This window comes from Eretmochelys imbricata, chromosome 2 (genome assembly GCF_965152235.1).
Source record: "Eretmochelys imbricata isolate rEreImb1 chromosome 2, rEreImb1.hap1, whole genome shotgun sequence".
Taxonomy (NCBI): Eukaryota; Metazoa; Chordata; order Testudines; family Cheloniidae; genus Eretmochelys; species Eretmochelys imbricata.
In genome coordinates, this window is record NC_135573.1 from 227,271,835 (window position 1) to 227,284,299 (window position 12,465).

Consider the following 12,465-nt stretch of genomic DNA (forward strand, 5'->3'; position numbering starts at 1 on the left):
TTAACTAATAGCAGACTGGTAATAGAGACTGGGAGTGGCTTAGTCATTATGCAAGGTAGCCTATTTCCCCTTGTTTTCCCCCTCCCCCCCCAGACGTTCTTGTTAAACTCTGGATTTGTGCTGGAAATGGCCCACCTTGATTATCATACACAATGCAAGGAGAGTGATCACTTTAGATAAGCTATTACCAGCAGGAGAGTGGGGTGGGAGGAGGTTTTTTTTCATGCTTTGTGTGTATATAATAAGATCTTCTAAACTTTCCACAGTATGCATCCGATGAAGTGAGCTGTAGCTCACGAAAGCTTATGCTCAAATAAATTGGTTAGTCTCTAAGGTGCCACAAGTACTCCTTTTCTTTTTGTGAAAGCAATAGGTAATGCAGTCTGATATCCATCTAGAGAGTCTTTGTTTAGAGATTGAGGATCCTTTGATCTGTCTGCAACGGAGAGAAATAGTTAGGACTAAGCCCTTCAGGAAATCTCCCAATCTAAATAGAAGGCTAGTGCTCTCCTGACCTCGAGTGTGTGTAGGAGTGGAAAGAAAACTGGGAGGTGGATAAGATGGTTTATATGGAACTCTGAAGATATTTTCAGTAGGAACTTGGGGTGTGGTCATAGTGTAACCTTGTCTTTGAAAAAGACTGTAAATGGGGGGGTTCACCATAAGAGCAGACATAAAGGCTCTGAGCAGACATAAAGGCTACTAGGAATGCAGTTTTCATAGGGAGGTGTAGAAGAGTGCAGGTGGCCATGGATTCGAAGGCAACTGAAGACAAGGTTGAGGTCCCATGCCAGTGTAGGACATCTGACTTGTGGGAAGAGGTTACCCTTGAGAAACCTTCTTGTTGTAGGATGAGTGAAAACAGAATAACTGTCTATAACTGATAACTGGTAAAAGGTGGTGATGGCTGCAAGAAGCATCTTTATGAGGTTAGAGATAATCCTGACATTTTTGGTTCTAGGATGGAATCTAGCACAAGCAGTAGCAGAGAGGATATAGGAATAATTGTCTCAAGTCAGAGCAGAGTTGGACTCTCTTCCACTTTTGAATATATGTGCGATGAATAGTTTGTTTCCTGCTATGTAACAGCACCACCTTTACATCCTCAGAGCAGGTCATTTCCAAGCTTTCAAACCATCAAGGAGTCATGCCTTGAGCCACAGAGCCTGTAGATTGGGGTGATGGACCTCAACAGCACCCTGAGAGAGAAGATGAAGAACAGGCTGGAGAGTGATTGGTTGGCAAATCGTCAGTTGGTAAGGCATGGAAACCATATTTGTCTTGGCCACATGGGAGCTATAAGTATAACTCTGGCTCTTTATTTTATCAGGACTTTGGCTATTAGAGGAATTGGTGGAAAGGCATACAATAAACACGTGCTCCATTGTAAAAGAAAGCCATTGTCAAGAGAGTGATGATGCACACTGGCGCTGGAGCAGAACTGGGAGCACTTCCTTTTTCTAGCTGTGGCGAAGTAGTATCTTTGGGACTCCCCAACATAGATATATGCCAGGGGTGGGCAAATCTTTTTTTGCAACATCAGGGCCACATCAGGGAATAGAAATTGTATGGCAGGCCATGAATGCTCACAAAATTGGGAGTTGCGGTGTGGGAGGGGGTGCGGGCTCTGGGGTGAAGCTGGGGATGAGAGGTTTGGGGTGCAGGAGGGTGCTCTGGGCTGGGATCGAGGGGTTTGGAGAGCGGGAGGGGGATCAGGGCTGGGGCAGGGGGTTGGGGCATGGGGAGAGGCTCAGGGGATGCAGGCTCCGCTTACCTCAAGCGGCTCCCGGAAGCAGCGGATGTCCCTTCTCCGGTTCCTATGCAGAGAGGCACAGCAAGGCAGCTCTGTACACTGCCCCATCCGCAGGCACTGCCCCTGCAGCGCCCATTGGATCACATAGGTGCTGGAGCAGGGCCATGGCATGGCTTCTGGGAACCACATGGTGCAGCCCCTGACCCAGCGCCCTGGCCGGAGCACCGGAGTGGAGCTGAGCTGCATGGTGCGGCCCCGACCCAGCACTCCAGCTGGAGCAGGGCCGAGCCACGTGGTGCAGCTCATGGGCCAGCTTAGGCCCGTGGGCCATAGTTTGCCCACCCCTGATGTATGCTTTGGAAAATGGAGGGGTTTATTTCCCATTTGTGATGCTGGGAGAAATGCCTGCTGACAGTGTGTTTTGTATGCCTGGGAGGTAAGCTGCTGATGTGGTGGCAAATGCACCTGTCACAGGATCCATGCACTGCTAGTGGCACCTCCTGCTGGCTGTCCTGGGGATTAGCTCTGGCCAGGTCTGTCCCAGTGTCCTCTCATCCTACAGACTGCTCTCACTCCAGGAACTACAGCCTCCTCTTCATGACTCAGGCCTCCGGCCAGGTCACTACATGGCTCCCCCTTCCAGGGTATGTAACAAAGTTTTTCCCAGATCAAATAATCCAAGGCAATCCACTGTCCTCTGCCTGGTATTTGCCACATCCCAAGTGGCTGGTAAAGGACCTTGAGCCCACCCTCTACTCCAGGTTCCACCTCAGTGGCCCTCTGGTTAGCAGCCAAAGCCTGCACTGTTATTCCTTTCTGCTATTCCTGAGCCTTCTCCTACCTTCCTGGCTTCCTTCCTCTTTGGGTTTTCCAGCCTCCAAACTCCCTCTTTCCAGGAAGCAACTGTGGACTACTTTCTATAGTCCCAACACACCTCCCTCCTCCCAGGGCTGATAGCAGCCTGCTTTCCTGCAGTCACCTTCTGTTGTCAGCTTCCTGGTGTACATAGGCTCTGCCTGCCCCTTCCCAGCTGAGCCTAGTGTCTAATTAATCAATCCCTGCTCTCTGGCTCCTCTTCCAGGTGCAATCTAGGCAGTTATTTAGGCCTAATTTATCCTCTGAGGGCCAGAGTACACCCCATCACAGCACCAATTCCAGAGTTTCAGTGCTTCGGCACAAAGGGAAGATGATCTTAATCCTCCCTGGCAGTTCATGTAAAATATACATGAGATGATGTTGTGATGGTGCCCACTATAAGGCTTTGATGGAAATAGGTCATATATATGTTCATAAGCATAACTGGAATATGTTATGCTACATATGTCATGTAACATATCTATGTAAAGGTTATGATCCACTGAATATATTCATCCTATTAGTATGCATGTGTCATTGTTGTATTCAAAGTTATGAATATTGGCTGTATACTTGTTAGATTTTAAATAACTTTAGTAAGGCATTTGGTCAGCTTCTTTACAAAGGAATTTGCAAGTTAAGTGCCCAATCAAGAAGCACTTAATGCACAATGGATCTTGGAAGGTTCACATAAGAAGTCTACATGAGGACATTCAAGGTAGCAGGTGAGCAATGGCTGCTGCCTGTAAAAATGGAGTCATGCATGGACATGTGACTTGCACAGGTGACTCCAAAACTCCATCTGGGAGCTGGACTTTGCACAGGAGACAGGAGGGGGTCTCCACCTAAAAGAGAAAGTCTATTTAAGCCAATGGGAGACTCCTCCATTTTGTCTTCAGTTGGCTAAAGAGAGTCTCTCCACCCCCAAGGATACCTGAAAGAACCTGGAACAAAGGACAGTAACTACAGGGGGTGTGAGTATTTGCTGGACCCAGACTAGAAGGAAACTAGTCTGTAATAGGAAGCTTACTGGAATTCCTCTAAGGGTGAGGTTTTTATCTGTATTCAGTTTTCTTAGACATAGACTTGCGTGTTCTATTTTATTTTGCTTGGTAATTCACTTTGTTCTGTCTGTTACTATTTGGAACCACTTAAATCCTACTTTCTGCATTTAATAAAATCACTTTTTACTTATTAATTAACCCAGAGTATGTATTAATACCGGGGGAAGAGGGGCAAACAGCTGTGCATCTCTCTCTATCAGTGTTACAGAGGGGGAACAATTCATGAGTTTACCCTGTATAAGCTTTATACAAGGTAAAACAGATTTATTTAGGGTTTGGACCCCATTGGGAGTTCAGCATCTTAGTGTTAACATCCTAGTGTTAAACCCACAGGAACACTTCTTAAGCTGCTTTGAGTTTAAGCCTACAGCTGTTAGGGGACATGGTCAGACTTGGGTCTGGGTTTGCAGCAGGCTAGTGGGTCTGGCTCAAACCAGGCTGAAGTGCCAAGCTGGGAGGGCAGGGAAAGCAGGGGCCGAAGTAGTCTTGGCACATCAGTTGGTAGCCCCAAGGAGGTTTCTGTGATCCACCCATCACAGTTGACTATCATGAACTTTATGTGCTTGCCTCTGATCAGTGGTAGGAAATGTGTACAGGCATTCTTGACTGCTCTGAGTTCTAGCAAGCGGATATGTAGCGTGAATTCAAGTGGGGATCACTTGCCTTGACCATTGCCCGATGGGCTCCCTATCACAATAGGGATACATCTATTGTCAATATTAATGGTTGGGGTGGTTGAGTGACATTGTGAGGGCCTTTCCAGCAGTCAAGGGATTTTTTGACTGTCAAGGGCATCAAGAGAGGCTTGTTTAAGCTGTGCTTGCTTGGCATGTATACAGTTCTGAGCCACCCTTTAAGGCAGCACATGTAGAGTTTCGCTGCCAAGTGTCCCAGTAGCTGGAGACAGTTTCTGGCTGAAGTCTGAGGACTGGCCTGGATTGCAAGACTTTGAGAGGGAAGGAAAGCTTTGGTTGCCACCACATCTAGATAGGCTCCTGTGAATTCGAGAGGTTGTACTGGAATGAATGTGGACTTTTGGACATTTAATTGGAGTCCCAGCTAGAGGAATAATTCCATGGTCTTTTGTGTGGCCCTCAGAGTCACTGAAGGAGCATGCTTTGAGCAGGCAATCGTTTAAATATGGAATATCATAATTCCTTGTTTGCAAAGGTGCTCCGCTACCACAGAAAGGACTTTTGAGAACACTTTGGGTGTGGATGATAGTCTGAATGGGAGTACTTTGTACTGAAAGTGATTTTATCCAAGAGTGAATTGTAGAAACCTTCTGTGAGATGGGTGGATTGCAATATGAAAGTAACCATCTTGAAGGTGGAAAAGCAGAAAACCAGTCCGGTTGGTCCAAAGATGGAATTATTGCTGAGAAAGTAACCTTTTTGAAGTGTTATACCTTTACAAATGTTCTGAATGATCTGAGATCTAGAATGGGTCTCCAACTGCCAGTCTTTTTCAATATTAGGAAATACTTGGAGTAGAATCCCTTCCCTTTGTGTTCAGTGGGAACAGGTTTTATAGCACTAGCTTCAGGAGAAAGTTGGTTTCCTGACATAAAAGGAGCTCATGAGAAAGAAGAGGGACGGAGCGGGGAGGTAGACAGGGGGAAAGGAGGTAAAATAGATTGAATATCCTATGGAGATGATTCCAACACCCACCTGTCCATAGTTATATGTTCCCAAGTTTTGACAAAAAAAGAGCAAGGTGGTTGCTGAAGCAGGAGAGATGTTTGGGTTGCTGCAGCAAATAAAAATGGAGGTAGTAAAGCAGGGCCTCAATCAACATCAAAATTGGTGGTTAGACATAGAAGGCTGTAATGTTTGTGGAGCAGCTCGTCTCCTCTTTTGTCAACTTTGTCTTTTTCACTGGGGTTCATAATGCCTTGGGGAGGAGGAAATTGAGTAGGTTAGGGTCTCTGTGCTGTCTTGGATTTACTACAACTTCTTTGTGTGTGCAGGCATGTAAATTACCAGTGAGTGCAAAGTGGCTCTAGAATCTTTTAGTGTGAAGGGATTCAACCATTTTCTCTGCAAATATCTTTGATCCCTCAAATGCAAGGTCTTCCACAGTAGATTGGACTTCCCTTAGAAAGCCAGAAAAGTGAAGCCAAGAAGCCCCTTGCATGACCACTGCTATGTCAGCGGTGCCTAGAGAGGCCTGCAAAGGTATCCTTGCGAGAAGTTGACCTTCAGCAATGATTGCCTGAAACTGTTCCCTCTGATCAGCTGGAAGACGTTCAATGGAAGCGTTCAGGCTGAAAATAATTGACATGACTGTACTTTGCCATAAGAGCTTGGTAATTGGCGATCCTAAATTGTAGGGTCACCGACGAATATGTTTTTAGTCCAGATAACACAAGATGTTTCAAGTCCTTGTGACAGGATGTCGATTTAGCTTGGTGCTGTCTGCCACATTCATGTACAGCGTCAACAAGGGAGTTCAGTGACGAGTGTGAAAATAAAAAGTCCAAGTCTTCAGAGAGAACATAGTATTTTTTGTCTGCTCTCTTGCATGTGGGAGGTTTTGTGGCTGGTGTCTACCATATAATTTTTGCTGGGTCCAGCAAGGCCTCATTAATGGGAAGTGCAATGTGGGCATGTACAGGATATCGAGCAGCTTGTGTTGTGACTCTTTAACCTCTTCCAGCGGAATTTTTAAAGGAGGCATAACGGCTTTATTAGGAGAAGATGAAGAGATATTGGTTGCAGAAGTAATCTCTAGTCTCACTCCCTGTTCCTCAAAGCTCTCCTCTTGCAGATCATGAGGTCTAGACAGAGAAGATTGTCTTCTCCTATCCCTATGAGAAACACTATGGGCCCTCAAGAATTGGTGTCTATAGGCTACCCAGGAGTCCCAGTAAGGCCACTGAGGTAGTGCAAAAGGGATGGGTGGCGCAACCAAGGATGTCCATATCAATTGGATATGTCATGTCTCTCAGTGGTAAGCTGGTTCTGCAGAGGCTTCAGGCTAGCTCACTCTCTGATAGTGGAATGGAGCGCCTTGAACTGATGAGATTGAATGACACGTAGTTGTTGAGCCGGTCTTCTGCAGAGCCGAAGAACTCAATACTGGGGCTGTAGAGGCCTGTGACAGTACTGATTTAGAGGAGCTTGTTTTCTTTCTATCACTCCATTCATGCAATGGTTCCAATCTTCTGGAGCCTGAACTCTCAGAGTCCCTAGGCTTGCTGGAGGTACCGGTACCTGAGGAGCCTGCAGCCTTGTAGGCACAAAGTCAGACAATGGTGAGTGCCAAGGAGGTAGACCTTGTCAGGGATCATATCTGTGATAGATTCTCTATCCAGTGGACTTGAAGCCCACTTTTTTTACGGTTTTTGAGGCAATCCAAAGATTTCCTCTTCAAAGCTGCAGGGGAATACTGAGCAGAGGAAATCAATGGAATGGGCCTCATTGGGGACCACTATACGTGGTGGTGGAGAAGGCTGGTCGGACTGAACTTTCCATCATTAGCAGCTGGAGTTTTAGCTCATGGTTCTTTCTCGCTCTTGATTTTAATTTAAGCAGAAAGTACACTTCTGAGGCACATGTGACTCCCCAAGACAGCAAAAGCAGCAGAAATTTCTGTTATGGACCAGGATTACTTCATGGCAGGAGAGGCAACAGTTAAACCCGGGAAAGCCAGGCATACCATGGACAGACACTGCTACCTAAAATCTCCAATCTGAGGTGCAGGGGGTCCGAACGCATTTAAAGTGGAATACCCATAGAGACACTATTTGAAGTAGTAGTAAGAGTTCCCGAGGTCCATTCTGTCTGATCTGGACGCATTCTTGGAGTAAATGTACAGCAGATGGAGCTTCTGGGTGGAGTGTGCCTTTCACCAAGACATGTAAGGTGCCTCACATTAACGTCTGATGCTAGAAATACTTCTGGACACACAGCGCATCTTTTGAAGACTGCTCCTCTAATTTTTGGCTCCACTATTATAGTTAAAACAGAGAGATTAAAAATTCTAACTCTACTAACAGTATTAAGTATGAGAAAGACAAGATAGATGAGGTAACAACTTTTATTGAACCAACTTCTGTTGGTGGAAGGAACAACCTTTTGAGCCACAGAACTCTGCTTTAGGTCTGGGGAAGGAAACAGAGTGTCTGAGATTAAGTATCTAACATTAACTGTAAAATACCTACCTACCTAATGGCACTATAGATGAGAAAAGCTCCAGATCCAAGAGATATGGAGAGGTTCACTTTCGTCTAATGCTGCAGTTGAAAGGAACTGGGGAACAGATGCCACATTATAGCCTTGCCTTCATAACATTTTAGAGGGTGTGTGAGCACTAACAGGTAGTGCTTAGAACAGGTTCTACTGCCTAGGCTGCACCAGCTGGCACAACCCAAGAATGGGAATATGCAGAGGACACTCGAAGATAAACAGGAAGCTAGAATGGAACCGTTAGTGCCACCACCTTAACTACACTCCACTGCAGATCCTGCTATAGTGTACAGTAGCTGAAGCACTTTGACACATTTCTGAACATTTAAAGCAAATATTTGTTTTAAGATCAACTACAGTATGCTATAACGGACAAACTTAAAATAGTATAACATTAAAAAGAATCCTTTTAGTCACTTAAATCAGTGTTTTCTCTGAAATTTGAGCTGCAATTACCAAAGTACTCATGCAACTGACAAATTTGACAGATGTCAAAAATTAAAAACATACTGGTGTTAATGAAGGAACACTTTGTTATGTGAACAACATTTTTAGTCAGTACAGAAGGAAAAGAACTGAAGAATAATGGATGTGATACAAAAGTGGTCTCTCTTAATGCATCAAAATATCAGCAACTGAAGCCATGATCATAAGTTGAAGTTTAGACTAGGACACACAAAAGTGTGTGTTTTGGTTACCTTAATATACTGAGACAGAAGAGGAAAGAAATGAAGAACCATGCATACACAAGCCAAAATCCATGTTGGAGCACACAGTTGATATTCTCTTTCATGAAGGATATTACTTATTTGTATTATAGCAGCATATGCAGGCTCCAATCAAACTAGGGCCCCATTGTGCTAGGCACAGTATATAAAAGAGACATCTTTCACTACACTGAAAACTGGTTTAAGGTTCCAGAATCTACAAATGATTTAAAAAAAAAAGTTAGGATATATAGTTTAGTATATATCCTGACAGACAGACTGAATACCTGAAGTCAATAGCATTGAGTCCCAACAGCATGCCAGCAAGCATATTTGCTTCCTCTCCCAGGACAATTGCTCCATCTTCATAAAATCTCCTGCAAGAAACAAAATGGTTTTCACCCCACCCACCCACCCAGCCACCCACACACAAATCAAACAAACCCGCCCCCAGAAATGAGCACCAATCTCCGTTCTAAATAATAATTCAGCTATCACATTGACTATTCAAGTTATTAAATTTTTAAAAATTTTTTAAATCCAAATATATGAAAACAGCCACTGGATGCCCAGATGGCATTCATATTTCACTTCTGGTAAAGCAAAGGAAGAGATCACTATAAAGCAATAAACTCAAGGGGGGGGGGGGGAGCAGGGAAGTGCTCCATAATAATAAAACTATTTTAAAATGTATAAAATCCAGACAGTGCCAAACAAAATAACTAGATATATGTTAATTAATGTATTATGAGTCTAATGCCCTTGAGAAATAACTGTAGAAAAGGATAAGCCAAAAAACAATCCCCTGCCCCCCAAAAAGAGAGAGGGACACACAATTGGAGTTTTACTTGTGACTGAGAATGTGTGTCATGCCTACTGAAAGAATGACAATTGATGCCACTGTAGAAAGCCTTTTTCATCTATATTTCTTAATTGTACTTAAAGTCAAATTTAAGACCCACTATCCAGATTTAACTTTCAGCAGTTGACTATATTAGCAGTCTGCACTCCTATTTTTAGCAGCGTAGCGTCCCACTGCCTCCCCACTGCTGAAGCCTTTCCCTGCCTGAGGGAAAGACTTTCACATCGTGCGTGAAAGATCATTGAAAGACTGGGGCCTAAGGTAAGACTCCAAAATCCACATTTTAGCACTTAAATAAATGGCCTGATTTTCAAAAGGGGCTAACCACATCCATCTCCAACTGAAGTTAATAGCACCAGCAGATGTTCAGCACCCTTAAAGTCAGGCCATTTATTTAGGTGCCTAACTTTAGGCACTCATGTTTGAAAATTTTGGTCATCTCTATTAAAAAAAATTTAAGGAAATAAATCTCTCACTAATAATTCTGGATAATTCAACTGATATTGATATAATTATACACAAATTTATATGACAATTCAGTTAACTCTATAGCAACACACAGGAAATCACTGGTTTAGTCCTCTGCTGCTTGTGGATCAGGAACACCAAATGTTTTGCTTTAGTGCCAAGTCACTGGAAATCTAAACTTCCAGTGCCAAAAGTTCAATACTACTAAAAGTAATTTCATAAGTTGAATGTATAACAACCATTAATTTAATTTTAAAAGGTCTACTGAAACACAGACTCTGTATACATTTCAAGGTTATTGGGAACTTCCTCGCATTCCAAATGAATGGTGAAAAAGGTTTGTTTTATAAAAGCTGAATTAGTGAGACAGCCAGCTAATCATAATAATTGTTATCTATTACCTACCAAGTTAAATTACTGGACATGAACAAGAAGCGACCGCTTAAGAGGACTTTTTTTGTAACAAAATTCTTCAGAAGAAAAGATTAATAAAACAAAGTTTTATTAAAAAAGACATGCTTAAGTGCTTTCAGAATTTCTCACACACTTCAAGGTGTAAGTATTCCTGGATAAGTGCTCATAATTTCAAGCAAAGAGCATGTGACTAGAAGGCTCAGTTCATTCATCTGTAAAATGGGAATAATATCTACCTCACGCTGGTGCAATTTAAGATTTGTAAAGCACTTTGAGATCCATGGACAAAAAGTCTAAGAACAACAATATATGGCAAGTGAAATTATTTTCCCTTACTCAATTTTGTTGCTGTTCTTTGAATATTCTCCAGTCTATTTAAGTCTCTCTGATATCGTGAGGCCTGATACTCGCATTATTATAGGGGCAGTCTCAGCTCTATATACAGAGACCCCTCTGCTCTATGACATGAAGCCCCTGCAAGAGCAACCCAAAACAGCAGCAACATATTTTGATACCATATCTATCATACTACAAGCTCATATTAGATTTCCTAGCCACTATTGCCTTCTCTTTTATTAAGGCAATAAAACTATATAGTTGGTATATTATCAAATATAACCAAAGTTATTACATTTTACAGCAGTACTTCACAGCTGTAACCAGCACTCGTGTGCATTAATTCTAACCTTTTCCTCTGTCCTTTCTAAAGTACTTCACCGGAAGTCTCTTCCTTTTCCCCCCCTAAGTTATGCCTGGGGAAATTTTCCATAATAAAACTGGGACAAATTCAATACTTCTTCCACTGTGTTTCTGAAGTCTTTTTAATCTAATGGCACTTCCTCTATCTTGAGAAGAAGACCTCAGACCAATGTTTAATCTTCTACCTTTATGTAGGCAACAAGCACCAACCCCTCTTCCAAAGTTTAGTTTCCTATCTCACTGATCCTCTACAAAAACTCCATTTAAAAAAAAAAATCCAAACTTATCATCAGAGAGGAATATACGAGTTTCCAACTATGCCAATGCTAACATACAAATATAGGCCTCTAGATCAGTCTGCAAGGGCAGCAACGGATACCCCTCACACAAACTAAACACACCATTTCTGCTATTTACTTCTATTCTTATATAGATCAAGTACCAAGTTCATTCCCGAACCCGGGTCTTTTGCCAAAGCAACATTTTGAAATTTAGCATTAAGCAAATATAAGGACTTTAAGACCTGGTTGTTTTGAAGTCTCTTAGAGCTGCAGAAATATATTCTGACAAATGTTTTTCCATAAGTGCAACTCTGATCCACGCTCTGCCCTGAAAGGAAGAAGAAACAATATCAAATATTTAGATCACATACTAAAAAGCATTCTTAAACCTATGGAAAGCAATCAGACCACTACAGCTGGATGGGGAAAGCCACTACGCAATTTGCTACTAAAAATATAAATTTGGTATTTAATGTATACTTGACTACAGGAATAAGAAAATAAAACTACAAAACATATTTCTCACATTTTAAAAGGGTATTCAAATAAGAATTCTGAAGTAGCAATCTTTCCTTCAAGAATATAGGAGTGGCTAACTTTCACTCAGAGTTGTACAAAATATTTTTAATTTAATGAAAACAGATGTCAAAGCTCTGGCAACTTTCCATACCTATTTCTGTAAATAAGTTTTGCAACATACCTTTACTTTGGAACTCCTTGTAAACTGCATTTTTGCAATCACTGAAATCTGTTTATTAATCAGTAATTTTACACAGAATTATATTATAAAATGGTGTTTGTCTGTACATAATTTTAAAAGCTAAACTTTGTGTTCTTAAATAGTTGGCAGTGCAGTCTACAATGTTTTCTAATTTAAATTTTTTCACTGGTACCAGTCAAATATACCCAAATCAAACGCCAGTAAACAGGTGGCATGCTCCAAACCAAATATTCATAAATGAGACACCAGCTACTTTAGATTATATACAAAGGCTCGTCACACAAGTCATAGATTCTAATGCCAGAAGGGACCATTGTGATCATCTAGGCCAGGGGTGAGCAAACTTTTTGGCCTGAGGGCCACATCGGGGTTCCGAAACTATGGCGGGACAGGTGTAGTGTATTAAATTGCTCCCTGCATGAATGTGATACTTACGGTGTACTACTTACGA

The 12,465-nt window shown here is 42.4% G+C and overlaps 1 protein-coding gene across 4 annotated transcripts in view; it reads right to left on the reverse strand.

Annotated features, from left to right (window-relative positions):
* RUNDC3B (RUN domain containing 3B) overlaps positions 1-12,465 on the reverse strand; it is a 141,281-nt gene that overhangs the window by 72,524 nt on the left and 56,292 nt on the right. For 3 of the 4 annotated variants that reach the window (XM_077809427.1, XM_077809426.1, XM_077809424.1), the window contains exons 4-5: positions 11,536-11,621; positions 8,857-8,946 (exon numbers count right to left, since the gene is read on the reverse strand). In XM_077809427.1, coding sequence (XP_077665553.1) covers positions 8,857-8,946; positions 11,536-11,621 — 176 coding nt within the window. The remainder of the gene's footprint in view (positions 1-8,856; positions 8,947-11,535; positions 11,622-12,465) is intronic. The other variant, XM_077809425.1, reaches the window with a different exon arrangement.